This window comes from Panthera pardus, unplaced genomic scaffold (genome assembly GCF_024362965.1).
Source record: "Panthera pardus isolate Hobbes unplaced genomic scaffold, ASM2436296v1 HiC_scaffold_25, whole genome shotgun sequence".
NCBI classification, from domain to species: Eukaryota; Metazoa; Chordata; class Mammalia; order Carnivora; family Felidae; genus Panthera; species Panthera pardus.
The window spans coordinates 89,023,981-89,047,381 of record NW_026526821.1 but is presented as its reverse complement, the minus strand read 5'-3'; the positions used below and the strand labels follow the sequence as shown (position 1 = coordinate 89,047,381).

The following is a 23,401-nucleotide window of genomic DNA, read 5'->3' as shown; positions in this document are numbered from 1 at the left end:
GGTCAGACTCCACAGTCGGGACCTGATCACCACCCCATCCCTGCTTTTGAGTCCATCTAACCAAGAGGGGATCAGACTCAAGAGACTTTCTTTCTAATCACCTCCCAGTTGCAGGCAGCAAAAGCTTCCATGGCTCAAAGTGACAGTTACTCACCTCTACCTTCAACAGTTACTAACTACAGCTAGCTGCAGGCCAGCTCTGAGGACTAGTATAAACGAGAACGCAGTCAAACCCTGCTGGTTTCTAGTTGATCTGTGGTGGCCACTGCAAACCTCCATTGGTCAGAAGAAAGCAAAAGGAACCCCCAAGACCACTGGTGGTCAAACAGAGAAGACCACGTGGGTGCTCCTTCAGCCACCTCTCCTCAATGGACTTTTAAGATAATCACTACAGAATTTAAAGGGAATGTGGCCTCTTTACACATTCCTCCGAGAGATCTTGAGTAAGAGAGACCAGGACACTGAGCCAAAAAGAATATACAAGTGGAAGGAGCAAGCAAGGTAATAGAATGCACTGACTCAAACCCACAGAAGTCCTCGGAGCACTGCCTGGCAAGGCCAGGGCTAAACAAGATGACGTCAGAAGAAAAGGAAGGGACTCCACATCTCCTAACTACTTCTGGGACTAAGAGAGCGCTCCGAGTGAAACTTCTGGACGGAGGCCCCTCAGGTGGAGCTCTCTGCTGGCAGAGTGGACCCTCTGCCTGAAAAACCAGACGCTGTTGAGGACTCAGTCCGATAGGAGAGAAGAAAACTTTTCCGTCTGTCAGGTAAGTACATACGAAAGTAAAGTCCTGAGCTGGAGTCAAGACATTTATCAGTAAAAGTCCGGTGCCCAAATAATTTGCAAAGTGAATTCTAAGTCTTAGCTTTATTTAAATAACCTCAGTGAGAACAGAGTGGGCCAATTACGACCCCTTCCTTGTAATATCAACTAACCAAGACGGGGAGAGTAAGCATACCCTGCAGCCAGCCCGCCGGCCACTCATGAGGGACGGGGTGCCTCTCAGTGGGGGCGGCCCCGGCCCCGGCCCCGGCCCGCAGCTGGGGGAGCATCCACTGTTGAGCGAGGGTTTTTGATGGTTTCATCTACCGACACGATAAGGCAGGCAGCCTCAGAGGCTGCGGTCAGGGCATTGATGCGCACCATAGCTGGCTCCCACACGAAGGCCTCAAAGTTGTCAGCAATGTCCTCGTTGTTGATGTCCACTCCATACCACATGCCCCCCTGAAAGAGCAGGAGAGGAGGGGAGGTTAATAAGGAACTGCTCTCAAGTTTCTTCTTGCAAATCCTCCCAAAGACAAGGTCGTTAGGAAACCTCATACTCTGAACTTGCCAGCATTTCCCTAAGAAAGACGGCATCTGTCTGGCATCACACAAAGAACCTGAAAGTGCAGGTCTTCTCTTCCCACTCGTGCCCCCAACGACCACCCCCTTCAAACCCTAGACATGCTGCTCACACAAGAGCTCTGGGCCCTCCTCTAGGCAACGTGCCGTGTTTTGGGGAGGTCCAGTCCTCAGGTCACCCGAGGACTGTGTATATCACACCACAGTTCTCAAGAGGAACACTTTCCAATCCCTTATCTCGCTGCTTCCACCAGTCCCCACTTCGGATGAGGGAATGGAGATGCAAAGAAGTGAAGGGACTCTCTTAAAATCCTAACAAAGGCAGAAGCAAGGTCACGGAGCGCTGCTGTCACAGTACTGAGCACTTAACAAATATCTCTAAACAAATGTTTGCTAAATAGCAAACGAACACATTTAAGTTCTCACAGAGATCACAACTTAAGAGATGGTAGCACCATGGCTGGACTGCCCAGCAGCAGGGCTCTGGCATGCCTCGCCACCACTGGGAAACCCAGTAACGTGCTCAGCGTGTGCTTCCAGGGAGGAGGCTGCAGGGTGCCCCTGGTTCCTTTGATGGCACCACAAGGAGCTATGATTATACTCTTGGTAGAAGCACTGAAGAAACTCTGGAGGCTCCAGTCCTGGCACTGTGGCTTTCCCTCTGCCCTCAGAGGAGACACAGTTGAGTCGGTACCGGGTTTAGTTCCAGCCCTGTCATGGGCCTGAACACTCTATGGAGCTTGAGTAAGCATAGCACACACTCAAAATTTAGCCCCATGCACCCAATCCCTGGACTCAAGGAGACGGACCCACCTGGGCATGCCGAGCTCGCAGCTTGTTGAGGATGTTTGTGGCATCAAAGCCAGCATTGTCACACAGCTGGCGTGGGATAATTTCCAAGGCCTTGGCATATGCCCCAATTAACAGCTGCTGTTTTCCTGGAACGGTCCTTGAGTAATCCCGCAGGTACTTGGAGAGCTCCATCTCAATGGCCCCGCCACCAGCCACCACTGAATCGTTCTGCAGAGACCAGACCCACCTCTTAATGCTAACAGGCCCCTGGCTCAAGGTCCAGCCACAGCGGAGTTGGACCAGCTAGTCAAAAGGTCCTCCCAGTACAGAAAGGGAGTAGTTCCTCATTCCTCCCTCATCCCAAACCCCAGGAAGCCTAGATGTGGCTCTTGTCTAGCACATTCCAACCTCCATCTGGTGGACCTTATGGTTTCTGACCATCTCCAAGGTCACTTTGGACCTCGAGGGCATTGGTGCAATCACTGGGATGGCTAAGGACAGTAGCTCCACTGTTTGTTTACGAGAACAAGTCTTAGCCTTTAAGGCAGCATGACCTATTTTGAGAGACTGAAGCTGTTTGTCTATGATTTGTGAGGCAATCAGGGCTAACAGGCCACCCAGGGAAGAATAAGTTATATATGGTAGAAATCACCACAAAGATCCAGGAAACCCCCAGTCTAGTACCTTGATGGCCCTCCTGACAATCATGATGGCGTCGTGCAGGGACCGCTCTGTCTCCTCCATGAACTGCTCAGCACCACCACGGAGGATGATAGTACAAGTCTTGGCCTTGGGGCAGCCAGTGAAGAAATTATACCTACACCCAGGATCAAATCATACATGTAAACTTCTTTCTGCTGCCAACCTGTTGTGTATGACCTCACCACGTTCGCCCAACACTCAACAGCTGCTCTTTGGTTCCTCACTAGGGTTTCCAATCCTACTCTTGAAGAGTTTTGGGGAAGGTCTGGGGCTGTAACCCTAGGGGAGAAGATACTGTAGAGTCAGACTTTAGACCCAAATTGATCTTCTGCTCTCCTGAAATACTTTATATCTGAGTTCTTTATGTCCCAAAAGGTGAGACCTCAAAAAAGAGCGGCACATGTTGTATACCACACCCAAAAGATGGCAGAAGGCCAGACCCAGGCAGGTCTCATGAGCTCTGCCAGCAGGCAGCCCAGGCCTATGGCTTGCTTACCTCTCGCCCCCAATCTGGGTCTCTTCAAAGACCTGGCAGCGGCCCAGCACATCTGCTGACAGAGCATTCACACTGGTCTGGATGGAGCCTCCACAGGCCTGAGAAGCACAAGAGATCAGATCACCTTCACATGAAGCCAGAAGAGAGCTTCCTGCCACCTAGTCTCAAAAGCCAATTCCCATGCTAGACCCTGCCACAGTGCCCAGGACTCCCTGCACTGGACAACCTCCCATTTACCTCCCTAAAAGAGGAGAAAACAAAACAGAACAAAGACCTACGAAGGACAAGCAGGCCTGGTCAAAAGGAGATGGAGACCTTTTACTTCACCCAACACCCACGCCTCCAAACTAGTGTGCCTTGGGCCCAACAACTAAAGTTAGGATCAGTGCTTTAGACCTAACATATCTTGTGGAGATGCTCAAAAAGAAAAAGGAGAAATGTGGCTGAAAACATCAGTACTTGAACTGATCTAGCTGATCAGAGCATCACTGCTAGGTTCCCTCACCAATCAGATTTCCTGACTTGCTCTGGTTACACCGAGCACATGCACATGGGATTGGAGTGCTTCACGGCAAAAAAAAAAAAAAAAAAAAAGAAAAGAACAAGGTTTAGACAGGCCTAGTCACAGGCCAACACTCCAGTATACCCGTAGTAAATTAAAACCCCTCCAGGGCCACAAAAGCCAAGAAGCAGTCTGTGAATGTTTAGTTACCATCATTGTCCTCTTCAGATCCTCCTCTGGCACACGGCCAGCACAGAACATGTCCCTGTCGGCAAAGTACTGGGTGGCCACATCCCCGATGGGGAGTTTGGACAAGACGACTTTGGCTCCGGAGTGATGGATCCTCTCTAACTTGTCATAGAGAATGTTCCACTCAGCATCAACAATTGCCTGATAATCCTGAAGAGAGACCCAGAAAAGGATAAGGATGCTTGGGGAGGGGAGGGGCATGAAGGGCAGGGGGGAGATTAGCATATATGGTAGGCTAAAATATACTCCCCAAAATAAAACGTGCTGATGTATTTGGGAATTAAAAAGGGTAAACAAAATAGCCTCTCCTCAGTCCAAGTAACAAGAACCCTACATGAGAAATCAGGAATCACCTAAAACTTTCAGACACCAAAGTAGAAAGAAACCCCAGGACTGGGAGTTACTCCACAGCTGGTATGCCAAGGTGTGAGAAATAGTTTAGCTTGGCAGAGTTGTAGATTCCTCTAAGATGCTGTACCCATGGAGTTCCCAATAACAAGATCCCTTCCCTCCAGAGGCCACTGTGTTTTGGCGACACATTACCCAACAGCACCTACTTATAGCTGGATGACACTGCTACTCGAGATAGCCTTGGTATTATCAGTGATGGGAGCACACCTGTCCCTACAGTGTGGGACCCAGTACAGGAGGTGAGGGGCCCTCAACTGCCCAGGTAAGAGGAATCAAAATACTGGGCTCAGTGTATGGGTGGAGGGCAGCTGCCAGCCCCTTCCCTGGGGCCAGAGAATATTTCAGCAGGTCTCCCCTATCCAAGTCTCCTCAGGTCCCTATCCAAGTCTCTTCACTCACAGAGAGAAGAGTGAGGAAAGAAGTGGGCCTAGTATTTGGACATCAACATATTCAGGGGGACAAGAGGAGAATGGGGCTCATAAGGAGCCTGAGAAACAGCTGGACCCAAGAGAGCCACAAAGACCCAAGACTTTGGCCCAGAACGCTGACAACTCCATGCCTCTAGCCAGCTGGTAGGGCCTACCTCAACTGTGTGGACTCTGATTTCAGCATTATCTTTCTCAGCTTTCAGCTCAAGCTCAACATTTAAAAGGGCAATCATTGGATTATTGTACTTTTTGGGTTGCATTTCAAACCCAGCGTAAGAGAAAGTCTTCTTGAACGCGACGCCGGCTACTAGCTGGGACTCCTGTTTAAAAAAACAAACAGTTAACAGTTCAGTCACTACTGGCATGAAATGAAATCAAGCTAGTGCTGTGCTAGACTAACATGTGTCCATTTCTGCAAACATGAAAGAGTTAACCACGTCTTTATTTCACTGTTACAACAAAGCCTTTCCACTTTCATAAAAGCTAGGAAAAATACAAAACATATTTTGGTTATCCCTTCAGTATAAAGAAAATCAATCATTCAGCTTACAGGGACTAAGCATGGGAAAGGCCTGTTTGGGCTATTTTCTAAGACTGGCCTTCAAAGCAGGAGCCAAGGGCTAACACTGAATGTATTTACCGACAGTGCCAGGCAAGGAACCAGGCATTTATGAATAAGGCACAGGCCTCTTCAATCCCAACTCACCCCCCAGTCTTCTACTGGACACACCTACACACGCTCCTACTGCACGCGCACACACATACTCCTGTGTACAGCATCCTAGGTCCTTCCTCTTCCCAGGAGATGAAGCCAAAAGATCTTAAGAGTCAGAAATTCCCTGTACAGTTCCCAAGCCACCATTGTGGCTTCCCATGGGTTGGATTTAACAGCAGGGCATACATAGTAAGAAAGCATGTTGCACTTGGGACTGACTTTAGGACTATCTAAAGACCTGGGTTCAAATCTCAGATCTCTTTCTTGCTAAATGACCAAGTCATTTCCCACACGATAAAAAAGGGTATTTCCATTCAATACCTCTATGTTCTCTGGCCTTCTCACTAGATAAATTAGTTTTATTTATTTTATGAGAGAAAGGGAGAGGGAAGCGGGTGGGAGAGACAGCGCACGCGAGCCCATGCGTGAATGAAAGGGGCAGAGTGCAAGAGAATGTTAAAAAGCCTCCATGCTCAGTGCAGAGCCTGACACGGGATTTGATCCGATGACCCTGGGATCATGACCTGACTGAAATCAAGAGTCAGATGTTCTACTGACTGAGCCACCCAGATGCCCCAAATTATTGTTATTTAAAAAAAAATTTTTTTTAATTCATTTTTGAGAAACAGAGAGCGCAAGTGGGAGAGGGGCAGAGAGGGGCAGAGAGAGAGAGACAGAGACAGAGACAGAGAGACAGAATCTGAAGCCAGGCTCCAGGCTCTGAGCTGTCAGCACAGAGCCCGATGCAGGGCTTGAACTCATGAACCTCAAGATTATGACCTGAGCCGAAGTCGGATGCTTAACCAACTCAGCCACCCAGGCGCCCCCACCAAATTATTATTTTTGATCCCTAGTTGAGTGAATTGGCCAATCTAATCTCAAGAGTCCAGGGAAATAGGAAGGCCCAGGAGAAGATGGATGACTGCTACCAAAGTAGTGGGTAAAGACAAAGTCAGTAAGCCATGATGGGCCAAGAAAGCACTGGTACCTGGGGCCAAAGACAGGGAAGTAACTCAGATGACCTCCAAATTCCTCACAAGTTTTATTACAGAAAGAGAACCTGAGTCCACTGACATGTGCCATGACAGGAGGAAGGACAACAGAGTGGGAGTGCAACTCAGAAGGGTAAAAGTCAAAGAACAGAAAAGTGAAGGGCCACGCCAGGCTATAATATTTGAAGCAGGTCTCGCCCCATCCAAATCCCTTCAAGCTGGGTCACCAAGATAGAGAAAATTAAGAAGTAGGGCAGGCCAGAGTGGAGAAAGGCCAAAGCAGCATAGAGATACCAACAGGATGCTTCCAGACAGATACTACTGTGTTAAAAAAAGAACAAGTTACAGTTAGGTTGTGCAATGCACTAGCCATGAACCACATGTTGCTATTTAAATTTAAATAAATAAAAATTAAATTAAAAATTTAGTTCTTCAGTTGTATTAACTGCATTTCAAGTGCTTGGTAGCCACACATGGCCAGTGGCTGCCATAAAATGGACAGCACAGACATGTAACAGTTCTACCGTGACAGGAAATTCCATTGGACAGCAATGAATTAAAAGCCCCACATGCTGATATGGATCAAATTCTAAAATAAGTTGTTAGTGGCGCCTGGGTGGCTCTGTCAGCTGAGTGTCCAATATTGGCTAAGGTCATGATCTCATGGTTCACGAGTTTGAGCCCCATGTGGGCTCTGTGCTGTCAGCTCAGAGCCTGGAGCCTGTTTCAGATTTTGTGTGTGTCTGTCTCTCTGGCCCTCCACTGCTTATCCTCTGTCTTAAATAAACATTAAAAAAATTAAGTTGTTAAACGGACAAAAGTGAGTTATAGAACACTATGTATTATAAATAAGCACTTGTGTTTAGGAAAGCAGTATTTACATATGTATTTACAGATGCATAAAACAATTCTGGAGGCACCTGCTCTCTCACACACACACACACACACACTCACTTATTAGTGGTTGTATCTGGGGCAGGAGTGGTGAATGGGACGTTTACTTTTTTCCTTTAGGATTCTTTTTACGTTTAGAACTATGTATCATCTATCCAAAATAAATGAATAAAAGAAGGGAGAGCTTGGGCATGTCACTTGGAGAATGGACTGAGAAGTACTTCTCAGGCTTATTAACTGAGAGGGTCATAGGTAATTTATTAGATGGAGCTAGTCCCATCCCCTCCCACATTACACTAAGATTCTAACAATCAACTAGTTCGATCTGCTGTTCTGCTGACAAGTAAATATAGGTCCACAGAAATTACAAAATATATCTACAGTCACAGCCTGCAGTGACAGTATGGGGAATACAACTCCAGTCTGACTTCTAGCTCAACACGCATTCTATTCCTGTAACATGTGTTCATCTCCTGTACCAACCTATGTGAAGGGTCAATATGAAAGCAGAAGCCTCCCAGGGAGGCTGTAGCAGGCTTACCTCTAGGGCACCACCCTGCACCTTTTTGATTCCAATCATTTTAAGCTGCAACAGATCGTCGAGCATCATCACCGCATCCACCACCATCTTAGCGAAGAAGGCTTTCTGCTGGGAAATCAGCTTGGAGCTCAGAGCGGTCATGGCACACTTCTCCAGCAGCTTCCTCTGCTCCCTGGGACACAAGGATAGGTGGGGCTTGTGTCAGGTCTGGAAAGCCCCTTGTCTGAGTCTATTGCAATGTGTAGGGGGCTTCTGTTCTAGCCTCTAAACTCAGCCCACATCAACTTCATCTTGTACAATCTTTAGGGCAAATTATCATTGACAGATGGTGACTGCGGTCAAAGACCTCGTATGTGACAGCTTTAAAATTACAGTCTACAGCCTCTTTTGTGCTGTGAGCTGGGGCACAGCCAAGGGTCTAGCAAGAGCCAAATAGCCCCAGGCCCATATAGGGTGGCAACACGCTTCTACATCCAATTTGGCCACAAAAAGTCAAGACTCTGACAAAGCCCACTGCAAACTTACACTTTGTCTTCCTTCTTCACCGTCACAGCAATCTCTTTGATCTTGTTAACTGCCTGCCAAGAACAGAAGCCGAGTGAGTCCCTGGTGCCAAAGGCAAACTGGAGAGGTGGGTCCCAGTCTCTCTTGCCACTCTCCAATCTGTTTACTCCCAAATTGTAAGCATTTCCACTCTGCAGCTGAAACACACTTCTGAGTCTTGGTGCTGCCCGGAAACACACAGCTCTATGGTTTAGAAAACTCCCAGCGACAAATATACAGTAGGTATAGTTCTGAAGAATCATCAGGGTATTTCCAAGACTTAATTCTGAATATGCAAGGAACACTAAAACAGATGAGTGGAAACAAGCTAGGACACTTGATTGGGCCAAACCTTCTGGCTTAAGAAAAACACTCATCGGGGCGCCTGGGTGGCTCGGTCGGTTAAGTATCCGACTTCGGCTCAGGTCATGATCTCGCGGTCCGTGAGTTCGAGCCCCGTGTCGGGCTCTGTGCTGACAGCTCAGAGCCTGGAGCCTGTTTCAGATTCTGTGTCTCCCTCTCTCTGACCCTCCCCCGTTCATGCTCTGTCTCTCTCTGTCTCAAAAATAAAATTAAAAAACGTTAAAAAAAAAAATTAAAAAAAAAAAAAAGAAAAAGAAAAACACTCATGACAACTGCTAGCACTTTATATATTATTAGACACGTTACGTATGGCATACATATCTGTATGTTAAACTTAGTATCTTTTCTTTTTTTTAACGTTTTATTTATTTTTGAGACAGGGAGAGACAGAGCATGAACAGGGGACGGTCAGAGAGAGGGAGACAGAATCTGAAACAGGCTCCAGGCTCTGAGCTGTCAGCACAGAGCCCGACGCGGGGCTCGAACTCACAGACCGCGAGATCATGACCTGAGCCGAAGTCGGCCGCCCAACCGACTGAGCCACCCAGGTGCCCCAAACTTAGTATCTTTTCAAAAGCACTTCTCATATGTGATCTCATGTTACCACCCTGAACCAGAGATATTTAAGGGAGAAAGTAAAGAAAGCCTAGAGGGACCGACTTGCCTAAGATCACACAATGAAGGTCAAAGGTCAATAAAAGCAGGGTCTCAAGATACGTGTCATGAGGAACTTTAGATAAAACAAAAAACCTCTCACTTACTGAGTCAGTCAGGAAACCTGAGGCTTAAAGAGATTAAGGAAATATCTAGTCAAATAGCTACTGGATGGCAGAACAGAGATTCATAGGGAGAATTGAGAAAATGTCCAGGGAACCCTGTTACCTCTCTCTATACTCCGCTAAAGGTATTATCCTGAGAAACACAAGGCTAAGGTAGCCAGTATTCCCATACCAACTGGGTGGCAGTGCGGAAAGCTCGGATGATGATCTGTGGGTGCAAACCTTCCTCCACATAGGGTTTCACCTGCTTCAGAAACTCTGCAGCCAGCAGGGTCACTGAGGTGGTGCCGTCACCGACCTGGAAGAGGATGACAGGAAATTCACATTTCTCACAGTGAGGAATAAGGCCTGAGACTCCATTTTTAGGCAACCTACCCATTTAAACTAGGGACTGTTTAAATGGGTGTGAAATGTTTTTTCTGGAAGCGTAGGTGATTGCAATGAGTACAAGGAAGGTGACGATAGTTAGGTATCCATCCCATCAAATGGCTCTGGGCTACAAAATGAATTCCTCAGCCAGGCCCATTCTCCAAAGAGGGCTGATTTTGCAAAGTTCTTCAGGATATGAAATCATATACACAGACTAACCAACAATTTATTTATTACATACAGGCACTATGATGATTAAGACAATCCCAGTCATGCTTATAATACAATACTTATGTGTCTGGTAACAAGAGGCATGAGACAAATATTCTTCAAGGAGCACAAAGTACTATAGGAGTTTACATAAAGATAATTTACAGCCAAATCCTACTAAAACAAACCTTCCAGAACCAGCCAAAGTCCTTTATATTTTAAATACTGTTTGGAATTGACAGATCACTAGTCTGCTAACCTTTCTAATGTAGTAATATTCCACAATGGGATCTAAACCCTTTATTTATTTATTTAAGCATTTTATTTATTTCTGAGAAAGGGAGACAGAATGCGAACTGGGGAGAGGCAAAGAGAGAGAGGCACAGAATCCAAAGGAGGCTTCAGGCTCCGAGCTGTTAGCATAGAGCCGGATGCGGGGCTCGAACTCACAAACCGTGAGATCAGGACCTGAGCCAGAGTCTGACACTTAACCGACTAAACCAATTAGGCGCCCCTCTAAACCCTATTTTTAATGAGGGAGAAGAAGAACTAAAACTAGTTTACCTCTGATTTGGCAGAAATTTATGTTCAGCTCACTTATGTCCATTGTGTAATGTGAGGGACTCTCAAAGGGGGTTAAAAGTGTTACTGCGGTAAAGGGTATAAGCTGCCAAATTCCTGGCCAGAAAGGTTTTAGTCAGTAACAGGTCAAATTCAGACTCTTCCCACTTTAATTTCATATAAGCCATACTGTTTTGTAGGCTACTGGGTCCTAATACACCTTTTTATATAACTTCAGAACCTATCTATAATACTATAAAATGCAAATCTGTTTCTGTCAACATTTAGTATCAAGACTCCAGTGTTAGAAATGTTTTTAAAAGATAGACTGGTCAATGCCACAGTATTGTACACTTAAAAATGGCTAAAGTGAGGGACGCCTGGGTGGCTCAGAAGATTAAGCAGCCGACTCTTGATCTCAGCTCAGGTCTTGGCATCAGGGTTGTGAGTTCAAGCCCTGCATTGGGTTCCATGCTGGATGTGAAGCCTACTAAAAAAAAAACAAAACAAAAAAACCTGAAGTGGTAAATTTTGTTATCTATATTTTACCAATATTAAAAAAAAAAAAAAAAAGATAAACTGGAAACCTTAAAGTTTCCAGCCCCATCTTAAATGGTGACTAACACATGAGAGCTTAAACTATTTACCAGGTAACTGAAAGGAGCCTGGTTCTAAGATCTCAGCTACATGTAGTAAAAGAGTATGAATTAAAAAAAAATTTTTTTTAACATTTATTTATTTTTGAGAGACAGAGTATGAGCAGGGGAGGGGCAGAGAGAGAGGGAGACACAGAACTCAAAGCAGGCTGCAGACCCCGAGCTGTCAGCACAGAGCCCAACGTGGGGCCCAAACTCACAAACCGCGAGATCGTGATCTGAGCCAAAGTCGGATGCTTAACCAACTGAGCCACCCAGGCGCCCCAAGAGTATGAATTTAGAAGATTAACTTCATCTAAATACTTTACAATTTATAAGCACGTACTACTTATGACATCATAACTTTAGATATATAATCAAAAAACTTTTAAGACAGAAGAGCAAAGGAGCAAGCAGGCATGTGTTTCAACCTTCACTTAAACACATATGCTTGATCTTCCCACCTCAGCATCTTGGGACTTGGCAATGTCCACTAACGTCTTTGCTGCAGGATGGACAACATCAAGGAGTTTCAGAATTGTGGCCCCATCATTAGAAATCGTTGCTTTGCCTTAAAAGGAACAAACACAAAGTAAAAATTTAAAGACCTTTTCTCCAGTTGGACTTGGAGCCCAAGCACACTTTACTGGGATGGGACAGAGGAGATCATGGCATAAATAAACTGATCTTTTTATAGATTTAGCTCTGTGCACAAAGGGCCACCTAAAATCACAAACTTCTGAAGACCATGAGCTCCCGATTTTCTCTGAACAGCATTTAGCATACATTGGACTGGATGTAGAAAATACTAAATGGGAATGAGAAACCATTTAGATATTCTTAACATAGCTGATGCCTACTATTGTCTCACGTCAGTTAATATACTAAAACACAAGGGGGAATTCTGTCTTGGTAATATGATACAATGGGAATGACCAAAGTTAACTTAGATAGTTCTCTTTCATGTTTCCAGGCTGCATCTCTCTATGAGGCAACATGTTCCTGAGCCCAACTTCTTCCATATATCCCTGTAGGGTTCAGCATTCAGGACAATGTATGAAATGGAACCATCTCCTAGCAAGCAATCCTTCAGAGACCTTAAAAGCAGTAGAATTTCTGATACCAACTTCTGCTAGCCCCAGCACTCCCCAGGAGTCTCCTCTTCTGCACACTGGCCTGAGGAACCCTGCAGACTTACCTCGGCCGTCTACGATCAGCTTGTCCATGCCACGAGGGCCCAGGGTGGTTCTTACAGCTTCTGCAATCACCTGGCAGGCACTGATGTTACTTACAAGCTGGGGGATGCCTTGGGAGCTATCAGTCCCCTCTTTCAACAGGATAACTGGTGTGGGCTACAGAAGAAAGCAATTGACTGCTTTTAATAATCATCTACTACAATGAAATTCAAGGAGGGAGGGGAAAAGAAAAATGTTTTCATCTCTCTCATAACAGAAATACCTGGAGACCTTTTGTTATTTTTTTATTTGACAGAGAAAGCACATGCGCGCACAAGTGCAGGAGCAGGCTCCACGCTCAGCGCAGAGCTTGACTCAGGATTTGATCCCACAGCCTTGGGACCATGACCTGAGCCGAAATCGAGAGTCGGACGCTCAACCAACTGAGCCACCCAGGCACCCCTCTGGAGGCCTTTAAAACCATATTCCCACTGTCCACCACATAGATTTCTTAACCAGCCTCTACATCCAGAGATACTGCCAGGACTACAACATACCCCACAGGCGTGCTAGAAAATGGTCACGGCAAGCACGATTTGGTCTAAAAGAACAAATCAAATACTGTGTTCTCCAGCGCTCGGCTGGACAAGCACAGCCTTTTCAACTTCTGACACTATTCCCTGTGTTGAAGAATTAGGTCAGAGCACAGGAGGAAGAAGCCCAGTGTTCACCCTCTGGCAAAGCAACCACTTATCTGCATTACAGCTTAATCCTAGGGAAGTTGATGGGGCACTGATGCAAAACACGAGGCGCCAGCAGCTTCAGGTGGTGTCCTGGAGATGCCCAGGCAGGCAGCTTTACCACGACGCTCAGCTGGAGAGCAGGGAAGCAGCATGTTGTCCCGCCTCACAAAACAAGTCTAATTCATACAGCAGTGTTTCCATTCTCATGCTGGTACCACAGAGCTTCCTTGTGACCAATCTCCAACCAAATGTCCCACAGAAGTTTTTCTCTATTCTGCATGCCAGTCTTTTTTTGTTTTGTTTATTTATTTTTGAGACAGAGAGAGACAGAACATGAACGGGGGGAGGGTCAGAGAGAGGGAGGGAGACACAGAATCTGAAACAGGCTCCAGGCTCTGAGCTGTCAGCACAGAGCCCGACGCGGGGCTTGAACTCACGAACTGCAAGATCATGACCTGCACCGAAGTCGGACGCCTAACCGACTGAGCCACCCAGGCGCCCCTGCATGCCAGTCTTGAGAACAATCACTATCCCCAAAGGGGCTTAATTGGCAGACCTGCAGAAACTCTGGGAAGACAGGGATACCCGCGTAAAGGCCTGCTTAGCTACCTCTGCTCCAGTGACCATTAGCACTGACAGTAATTCCTCAGCTTAGCAAACTAGAGTCTGTATCAAAACCTGTGCCTTCAGAGATGAGCTCATAAACCAGACTCAGTCTTCCCTGTGTTTGTGACTAATTTTGTATGCGTGAAACAAAACAGTAAAGATAAAAACTGTTTTAAAACTTGTTATGCTATGTGTGTGCTATTAGGCTGCAAGTTAAAATTTACTTCTTACCACAAATTGCCATAACAAGTTTGAAAGCCACTGCCCAGGCCCACCCCTGTGGGTGCTTCAGGTATCTGAGCAGGAAAGGAAAGCACAAGGTTGTGTCAACTCAACAATAAGAAGTCAGGGATTCACACACCAGAAAGTCTAGTGACCCATGAGGCTGACTCCATATTCACTGGCCAATTCCTGAAAGAGTTCAACTCCTCTGGCTAGTGTAGCAGGAGGGCAGTGGGTAGACAGAAGACTGGAAAAGGGCTGAAGAGGCAGGTGAGAACCAGATGGCATACTCAATTGTAGATCATGGTAAGGAGTGTAGATTTTATTCCTACAAAAGGAAGGCCTGGAAAACCTTTTAGCAGAGGAATGGCATGTTCTTTTTTTAATGTTAATTTTGAGACAGAAAAGAAAGCGGAAGCACATGCGCCTGAGTGAGCAGGGTAGGGGCAGAGAAAGAGAGAGAGAGATTCCCAAGCAGGCTCAGCTCTGTTAGCGAAGAGCCCCTGTGCTGATGCGGGGATTCACCTCACATACAGAGAGATCATGACCTGAGCCAAAACCAAGAATAGGACACTTAACCAACCAAGCCACCCAAGGCGCCCCACGAATGGCATGTTCTGATTTACATTTATCTACATAAAACACAAAGAGAGAGAAAGCAGGAGGCAAGATGTAATATGTAAGTGCATAAAAGGGGGCTGGAAAGATGTGCATCGAATGCTAATGAGTAAGAGTGGAGGTAAAGAGGGTTCTGACACTTTGTATTATATGTTTTGTTTTAATTTTTTTCTAATGAACAAACTTTTTTTTTTTTTTAAGAAACGCCTGAGACAGGATGCCTAGGTGGCTTGGTTGGTTAAGTGTCCAACTCTAGATTTTGGCTCACTCAGGTCATGATCTCACAGTTTGTGAGATAAAGCCCCACATCAGGCTCCACTCTGACAGCACAGAGCCTGCCTGCTTGGGATTCTCTCTCTCTGCCCCTCCCCTGCTAACAGGCACGTTCTCTCTCTCAAAATACTAAACTTAAAAAAAAACCAAAACAAAACAAACAAACAAAAAAAAAACAATAAACAACTTTAGTAAGAATGCCTGTCAGATAACCCCTAAATCTGGGGTCAGGCATGGGCTGGAGGTAAAATTCCTTCCCTTTCACCAGTGTCCCAGGTCTGGAGGCAAGAAATGGCTTTTTTGGCCAAACTTCTTTCAAGCCTCTTCCACCTTTTGTAAGGAAAAAGGTGTCCCCACCTTCTCCTAGTCCTGCTAAATTATGCCTCATGGCAGCCCCCAAGCTTCCTTGCTTCATCCTTGCCCCAGATAGTCTTACATTTCAAAACAAAACCTAACTTGGATCTCAAGTTCATCTTATTGCCTTCAACAAATTTTCACCTCTCCAACAGGCTAACATCAATGCATGTAAAGATTTTTTTCTCAACACCCCCCCCAAACTGTACCCCTATTTACAAGAGCTACCCTGGCACCTTCTGCCAAAACCACTTTCTTGGGGCACCTGGCTGGCTTGGTTGGTAGAGCATGTGACTCTTGATCTCGAGGTCATGAGTTTGAGCCCCATGTTGGCTGCAGAGTTTACTTACTTAAAAAAAAAAAAAAAAAAAAATATATATATATATATACACACACACACACACGTATGTATACACGTATATATACATATGTGTGTATACATACATATGCGTGTGTATGTATATGTACACACACATATATATATAAAGACATTAAAAAAAAAAAAGTTTCTCATCAACAGGCAAGTGATTCACCAGAGCCCCAATTCTTCTAACATATTTTCTCAACAGCAGCCAATAGGGGCACCCCGAACAGAGGATCCCATAATTCCCTCTTTGCTTCCTCTTGGCGTAATTTTTATATCACCATCAATCTTAAAGCATGACCTTCCCAAAGGTAAGGACTATAGGAATCTCAATTTGTGGAGCGCCTAGATTTGGCCACATAGAAAGCAATATACAGCAGCTTATGGTGTTAAAAATTCAACTTTACATATACTTGCACATGTTTCATTCAAACCATGAACTAAGATAGCACCAGCTTCTAATTTTTGGAAAAGCACTGGCAGTGTGGTGACACCAAATCCACAGAGAGTTCTTAAATACAAAGCAAGGAGCAGCTGCCCACAGTCCCTTTGTTCCCTATGCTTTGTAGGCCCTACAGAAGTCTCACATTCCAAAAGGAGAAATATAAACAGCTAATACCACAAGGAAAAAGAGCAGGGGTCAGTTCAGGAAAAACCCAAGTGTGGTGGAGCATCCCAGTAAAGGGTTTTATCACCAGACTGAAGAACCTTGGTTCTGATCCTCAGTTCTTTCAATGCCAACCAAAACTCTTATGGTAGCCTTGTCAGCAGGATAGATTACAGGGAGGAAAGGAAGCAAACCACTACCTAGCAGAATAGCTAACATTTGCCAATTGCTTATTGATGCTGGGCACTTCATATGTATTAGCTCAATGAATCCCTTCTAACACACTGAAGGCCACAAATTTAACATGCTCAAAGTCACACACATGGTAGGTGGCCCAGCTTAAGTTACAAAACTAGGCATTCAGTGCGGCTCCAGAGCCCTTACTCTCAAGGGCTCTGCTGACTCTGCACAGAAGATGAAGCCGACTTCAAAAAAGGTAATGCTGAAGAGGGACTGAAAAAGGGCAGTACTGGAGGTATAAAGGGGAGAAACTACAGATAAATCCTAGGTTCCTTCTCTCTGTGGGTACAACTGGATTCACAGGGCATTCCCTAACAGAACACTTCATATGTATCAGCTTGACATCTACCAGGACAGGAAAAAGCAGCAGAAGCCCAGAAAAGAACAGAGAACTTCCTCTGCCTGATAGAAATGAGTTAATTGCCAAGTGCACTACAGGGAGCAGTAAGTATCCCAGTCATCGTTTTGCCTCAAACACCTTCTTAAACGCTGGCCGTGTTCAACAGCAACTCAAGAGATAGCAGGAGGCTTGGGAATCCATGGAAGTTATCTACAACTGAGATGGCACAAAAAAATGATGCAGAAGTGGGGCGGGGGGGGGGGGCCTGCAGGATTCATCAAGACCCCCAACTCAAGAAAACGAAACCCAGAGTTAGATGGCCAACTAAGAAAAGCCTAGCCCGATGCCAAATCCGGAAGGGCAAGAGAGGGTTGGAGTCAGAGCCTGGGTCCTTCCACCTCTGATGTGCTGTCCCCATCTGCCCTCTCCATTCTCCCGGCTGAGGAGCTGCACCCGCAACAACCAGCTGGGTACGGTATATTCAGCAGGCGCTCAATAGGCGTTTACTTAAGCAATGAACGAGTGTTAAAGTACAAACCAAGTCTGTTTCCATTTATGTGGCAGCAGGCGGGCTGACCGACCGGCAAGCAACCCTAGTTGAGCCCTTCCGCTCAGCCCAACACAAGGTCCCCACGCTGCCTCTGCCCTGTTCTAGGAAGCACACGTTTTTACATCCTACATTTCCCCAGGTACCAGTGCTTCCCAGTCGGCCCGCCGACCGCGTATGCACGCTCAAGTCGGGACTCATTTAACACAGGTTACAATTGCGGGGGGCTCCAAAAACCGGGTCCCCTCAGCCGGCTTGCGGCCCCGAAGCAGCTTGGGACTTGTAGTCCCCAGTCGGCCACACCAGAACCTTCCCTCCAGCCCCACGAAGTCCTCGCCCAGGGCCCATGCTCCGTGCTCCGGCCGAAACAGGCCGCGGAGAGCCGGGGTCGCCCATAGACAAGGGGTGGGGGCAAGGACAGAGTTAGTAGGCAGCGGAGGGCTCTATGGAACTGACCCCGGCCGGGCGGTGCCACCCAGGGGCCAGATGGCAGCGGATGGCGACAGATAGGCGAAACGCCACTCACCATCATTTTGGAAGCTCGTTTAGTGGCCCGCTACACCTTCCCTCTTCTCCGCGTCGGGGCCGCCCAGCAACCCCACAATCCCCCGCGCCAGAGAAATCCCCAGAAGCTTCGCCGAGCCGTTGGCTCGGGAGAGGAAGGGGACGGGCCACTTCCGCTACTCTATGGTTTGCTACCACAGAGTCAGTACGGCTAGAAAGGCCAGAGGCTGGGCCTCGGGGGGGAGAGGCGTTGGTTACCGAAGGGTCGCAGGATTGTGGTTATGCATTTCTCTTTGAGTATGTAGACTCCTTGCTCGGCTCGCATTACCCACTAAACCCTCATTCCTTCCCCCACCTCCGAAAGCCAGACCAAGGAACACAGTAAGCACATTTATTGAACGCTATGGGACAGGCTTATGGTAAATAAGCAAATAAGCACCTGGTGAGAGATCTCATAAGCCCTTCCAATCCTATGATGTTGGTACTGTTATGTCTATTTTTTAGATGAAGGAACTGAAGCTGAGAAGTTATGAAAGGTGTCCACGGTCACAGTTGTACACTAAATGGTAGAGAAGCAGGCGTGGGCACCAGGCACCTGGCCCCAAATCCCGTTTTCTGGCTCTTCACTGACCAGAGCCTCCTCGAGGGTGGGGATCATCAAGCCGCGACCCCAGCGCGCAAGCGCTGGTGGAACTTGTCACAGGACGAGCGGAGGGGAGGTCGCGGGAGACCACCTGGGCGCTAGACGAATGCCTTCCCAAGGAGGGAGGTGAGGAGGAGGAAAGCACAGCTGGGAGACGCAAATCGTCATCTTGTGAGGCGGCCGCAGGGAGGATCCAGCCAAGACCGCAAAGCTGACGGCCACGACTTTCCTGGGCTGAAGTGAGTCCAGCGGGGCGCCCACCTCCAGTGCTCTTTCCTCCCCGCCCGCCCGCCAGCCCGCGCAATCCTGCAGTCGAATCCAAACTGAGAAACGCTGGGGAGCGGGTTGGGAGGGGTGGCAGTTGCTGTTAAGAGTTTAGACCAATCAGTCCTAGGCCCCACTTCTCTCGACCAATAGGAAGTGGGCTAAGGCGCAGAGGCGGAAAGTGTAGCTACAGGAACAGGCATCAGAGCCAATCAGCCGTCGGCCTCGTTCCTGTCCGCCAACCAGCGGCAAGAGCGGGTCTGGGGGCGGGAGGCCGGAGCAGCTGTCAGGCTGAAGTCCAGCGAGCTAGCACGGTGGGGCGGCTGGAAGAAGCGCGGCGCCGGGCCGGGCCCTGGAGATGGTCCCCGGCGCCGCGGGCTGGTGTTGTCTCGTGCTCTGGCTCCCCGCATACGTCGCGGCCCACGGTGAGCGGCAACGGGCGGGGCTGCGGGGCGGGGCTGGCCGTCTAGCTTGCTCGCGTCTCGGGCCGGGAGTCACGGGTCACCTTGGGACCCCGCGAGTTCGAGGCAGGGCAGGTCTAGGGACGGGCGACTGGAGTGGTGGGTGCTGGCCCCCAGGGACGTGAGCAGGGCGCGGCCTGAGGCTGGGTTCTGAGTCCTCAGCTCCCCACGTCGAAGCAAGACTCCTCTCCACGCCCCCAGTAGTGCCGGCCCAGATGGCTGAAGGGGCGACCAGGAGAAGGAACAAGGGACAGTTAGAGATATTCCAAGCTGGAGATAGTATGTGAGCCCTCACATACATATACAGGAACACACATTCTTACACGTGGGCCCCCACGTACAAGCACACACGTACACACACAACCTGTTTGCACCTAAAGGAGCACATAAGTATATACACCCATACACTACGTGAGCACATACGTATACCACACTTGATTTACACAGATCAGCAGATGCAAAGGCCAGGCAAGATGTGTGTGGTAAGGAGGAGGGGTTTAGTGTTAAAGAAGGCTCATTGGAAATATATCTGTATCTCATGGGAAGTCCCCACCCTCAGGATGAAAGGCTGTAAAGCCCAATGCCAAGCCAATGGAACTCTATCTGGTCTCTGTGATTTGGGCAGTAGAGGACAGCTAAAGCCACAATCAGTCCTAACCCCCTGACACACAGTAGTGGGTTCATAGTTTGTTGACTATTTGACCAGCTTCCACACTTCCACATTCCTCTATCTCTCTGGGCTAAGGCAACCAAGGATTCAAGTCCAGGCAACACATCAAACTTTAGTGCTGTAGAGAGGATCCCACACCCCAGAAAAATCTGGTTGTTCTGGAAATTCTCTCCCTCAGTGCGACTGAGCTGAAAATAGTTGTTCACTCCTTCAACAACCTTTATTGAGCACCCACATATCCTAGCCACTGTTACATAATGTGGATACAGCATTGAACTAAGCTACAAAACTGTGGGTTTTGCCTTAGTGGAAGAGACAGACATTAAACAATTCTGAATAGTGTATAATTACAAATTATGTTGAAAGTGTCAATGGAGAAAAAGTACATTTTGAATGGGCATAGGGAAAGGGCAGTGATAGGGCAGAGGGGTTTCTCTAGAAAGTGACATTTAAGCTATGCCCTAACCAAAGAGCAGAAGTGAGCCAGGTGAAGAGGTAGAGCTGGGTTGGGGGCAAGGGTAGGAAGGCTCCAGATAGAGGGAACAGTTGCAAGAAGACGCAGAGGTGAAGAAATTGAAAGGAGGTCAGAAAGGAGTAGATAAGGTTGTAGTAGTAGCCAAGGGCAGATGGAACAGGACCCTGCAAAGGGTAGTCGTTGAAGGGTACTGAAGCCATAAGAGTGGTGACTTGATCATATTTGCTTTAAGATATTTCAAGAAGACCCCTGGCTGTTGTTTGGGGAATGGATGGTAGAGAGCAAGAATGGAGGCAGATAAACCAATTAAGAAGCTGGACCAGTCAGGACAAGAAATGATAGTGGCTGGACTAAGAGGATGGCAATGGGACCAGAGTCAACTTTTAAGTTTTAGTACAAATTGTTTTATACCTAGGCTACCACATCGCCACCTTGAAACTCTCAGGTCCACTTCAGAACAAAGAGGGATAGATCCTCGGAACACAAGAGCTCTCACTCTTCCTGGCTCATCAGTGCAGCAGCAGCAGCTGTTATCTCTGGGGTTACTAACACTATCTGCATCAGTTCTATCCTCCCCAGGACAGAGATCATCTATCTCACCCACCTGGAGGACTCAGTTGGCTGAAGCTGGGTCCCTGAGCCCAGATTATAGCCAGCCCAGTTGTACACAAGTGTTCCATGACCTGAACCTGAACCAGCTTGTTCCCTGGAAGTTTCTTACCTGTACTCTATCTTTCAGGCTTACGCATCCATGATTATTTGTACTTCCAAGTGCTGAGTCCTGGAGACATTCGATACATCTTCACGGCCACACCTGCCAAGGACTTTGGTGGTATCTTTGTAAGTTCAGGGAGACCCTTTTGTCTGTGCTCCTGTCTCCACCCCACTAAGTCAAGGTGACCGTCTCATCCCTTCAACCAATACCTGACTGCTAGGACAGGGAAGGGTGCACAATCCAGGCCTGCCCTCCAGGGGCTGCTGTGCAGGAGGGAAGGGCTTCCAGCTAGCTATTCCCCGGGGTGTAATACAGACTTGGGCACCAGACAGGGAGAAGCTGTCTTCTCTGGGGACATGAAATAGTGAAAAACCAAGGGCTCTGCTAGCTGTCTCTGCACTATGTGGCTTACAGCAAATTACTTCCCCTTTCTGGATCCTACCAACTCCCCTACATATCTCATGAAAAGGCACCGTGGAGTAGGACAACTAGATAAGCCTTTGTGAGAATTTAGTAAAAATACTCCAGTGCCCAGCACACAGAAACCACTCCATGTTTCCTTCAACTTTGTGAGGAACCGATAGAATGGGATGGTCAGCCTGGTCCTACAACAGGCATGTCTCCTCATGCTCTGACCTGTCTAAATGTCTTTCAGCACACAAGGTATGAGCAGATTCATCTTGTCCCTGCGGAACCTTCAGAGGCCTGTGGAGAACTCAGCAACGGTTTCTTCATCCAGGACCAGATCGCTCTGGTGGAGAGAGGGTAAGGAGCGGACAGACACAGGCACAAGAGGAGGCCAGGTGTAGGTTAGATTCTGAGATCAGTGTTGGGAGTGGTGCTTTGAAATAGCGGTTCTTAAATAATTCAAGTTTTTAATGGTCTTTAAGAGATGTCTTAAGATTACCCATGCCTTTTGGCCATTTACGTATGAGCCTTTACAAAAAATTTTCCACGGTCCTTCTCTCATCCTTCCGGTGTGACAGTCTGGAGGAGGAGTAGCTAGGACCCTGCCTTTCCTTTGGTCTCATCACCACCTCTTCCAGGGGCTGCTCCTTCCTCTCCAAGACACGGGTGGTGCAGGAGCACGGCGGGCGGGCAGTGATCATCTCTGACAACGCGGTTGACAATGACAGCTTCTACGTGGAGATGATCCAGGACAGTACCCAGCGCACAGCTGACATCCCTGCCCTCTTCCTGCTCGGCCGAGATGGGTGAGGGCTCCTTGTCTCTGGCTGTGTCAGCACCAGGCTGGGTGCCATGACTTGGGGAGGTCAAGGGCAATCACCAGTCCCTTCCCACAAGCCTCTGTTGGAGGGCCGAGTCCTTGGGCCAAAAATGTTGGAGGGCCCCAGTTGAAGGGCCAAGTCCTTGGGCTCTGGAACTCCCAGAGTGATGGGGACAATGGGGCATGATGGGGTGCTGAGAAAGTGACCATCGCCACCTTTCTTCATGCCCTCCCAGCTACATGATCCGCCGTTCCCTGGAACAGCATGGGCTGCCATGGGCCATCATTTCCATCCCAGTCAATGTCACCAGCATCCCCACCTTTGAGCTGCTGCAACCGCCCTGGACCTTCTGGTAGAAGAGTTGGTCCCACACACCAGCCATAAACAACTCTGGGCTGGGAAGGGGAAATCCAGGAATTCTGCTATTTGGGATTTGGGGATAGCATTTGAGGACAGGTGGAGCCGGGTAGGGGAAAAAGGCTTTGGCCTTGGCTATGCTAAGAAAAGCTGTGTCACTGGCCTTCCCTTCCTCGGGGTCCCCAAATGTCTCATGCTATGGGAATAGACAAGAGCCAGGCCCCAGAGCTTCTGGACTAGAATCTGGAACACAGGGGCTAAAGGTAGGTGGCCTGAGAGCCATCTGTGACCAGTCACATCCCACCTGGCTCTCGCCTCCCCTTCCCAGGGTCTCTTCAGTGTACTTCACAGCAGCTGCTGGAGTGGTGTTTGAGGAATTAATAAACCCTCACTGACTTTTTAGCAATAAAGCCTCTCATCAGGGTTGCAACTGTGTCCTAGAATAAGAGCATACAGGGGTGGGA

The 23,401-nt window shown here is 47.8% G+C and overlaps 2 protein-coding genes across 2 annotated transcripts; one reads left to right on the top strand and one right to left on the bottom strand.

The window, feature by feature from the left end:
- Nucleotides 1-843: 843 nt before the first annotated feature.
- CCT7 (chaperonin containing TCP1 subunit 7) lies at nucleotides 844-18,284 on the bottom strand. The gene is made up of 12 exons (XM_019441859.2): nucleotides 18,146-18,284; nucleotides 12,729-12,882; nucleotides 11,995-12,101; nucleotides 9,928-10,053; nucleotides 8,596-8,648; nucleotides 8,071-8,242; nucleotides 5,084-5,248; nucleotides 4,051-4,239; nucleotides 3,339-3,436; nucleotides 2,825-2,957; nucleotides 2,162-2,368; nucleotides 844-1,228 (listed from the first exon to the last, which is right to left on the bottom strand). The coding sequence occupies exons 1-12, from the start codon at nucleotides 18,149-18,151 to the stop codon at nucleotides 1,007-1,009; spliced, it is 1,632 nt and encodes a 543-aa protein (XP_019297404.1). The 5' UTR covers nucleotides 18,152-18,284; the 3' UTR covers nucleotides 844-1,006.
- Nucleotides 18,285-19,291: 1,007 nt separating this feature from the next.
- On the top strand, nucleotides 19,292-23,363 carry PRADC1 (protease associated domain containing 1). Its single transcript, XM_019441844.2, has 5 exons — nucleotides 19,292-19,455; nucleotides 21,376-21,476; nucleotides 22,007-22,116; nucleotides 22,398-22,565; nucleotides 22,816-23,363. Exons 1-5 carry the CDS (start codon nucleotides 19,389-19,391, stop codon nucleotides 22,934-22,936), a joined length of 567 nt encoding a protein of 188 aa, XP_019297389.1. The 5' UTR covers nucleotides 19,292-19,388; the 3' UTR covers nucleotides 22,937-23,363.
- The last annotated feature ends 38 nt before the right edge of the window (nucleotides 23,364-23,401 follow it).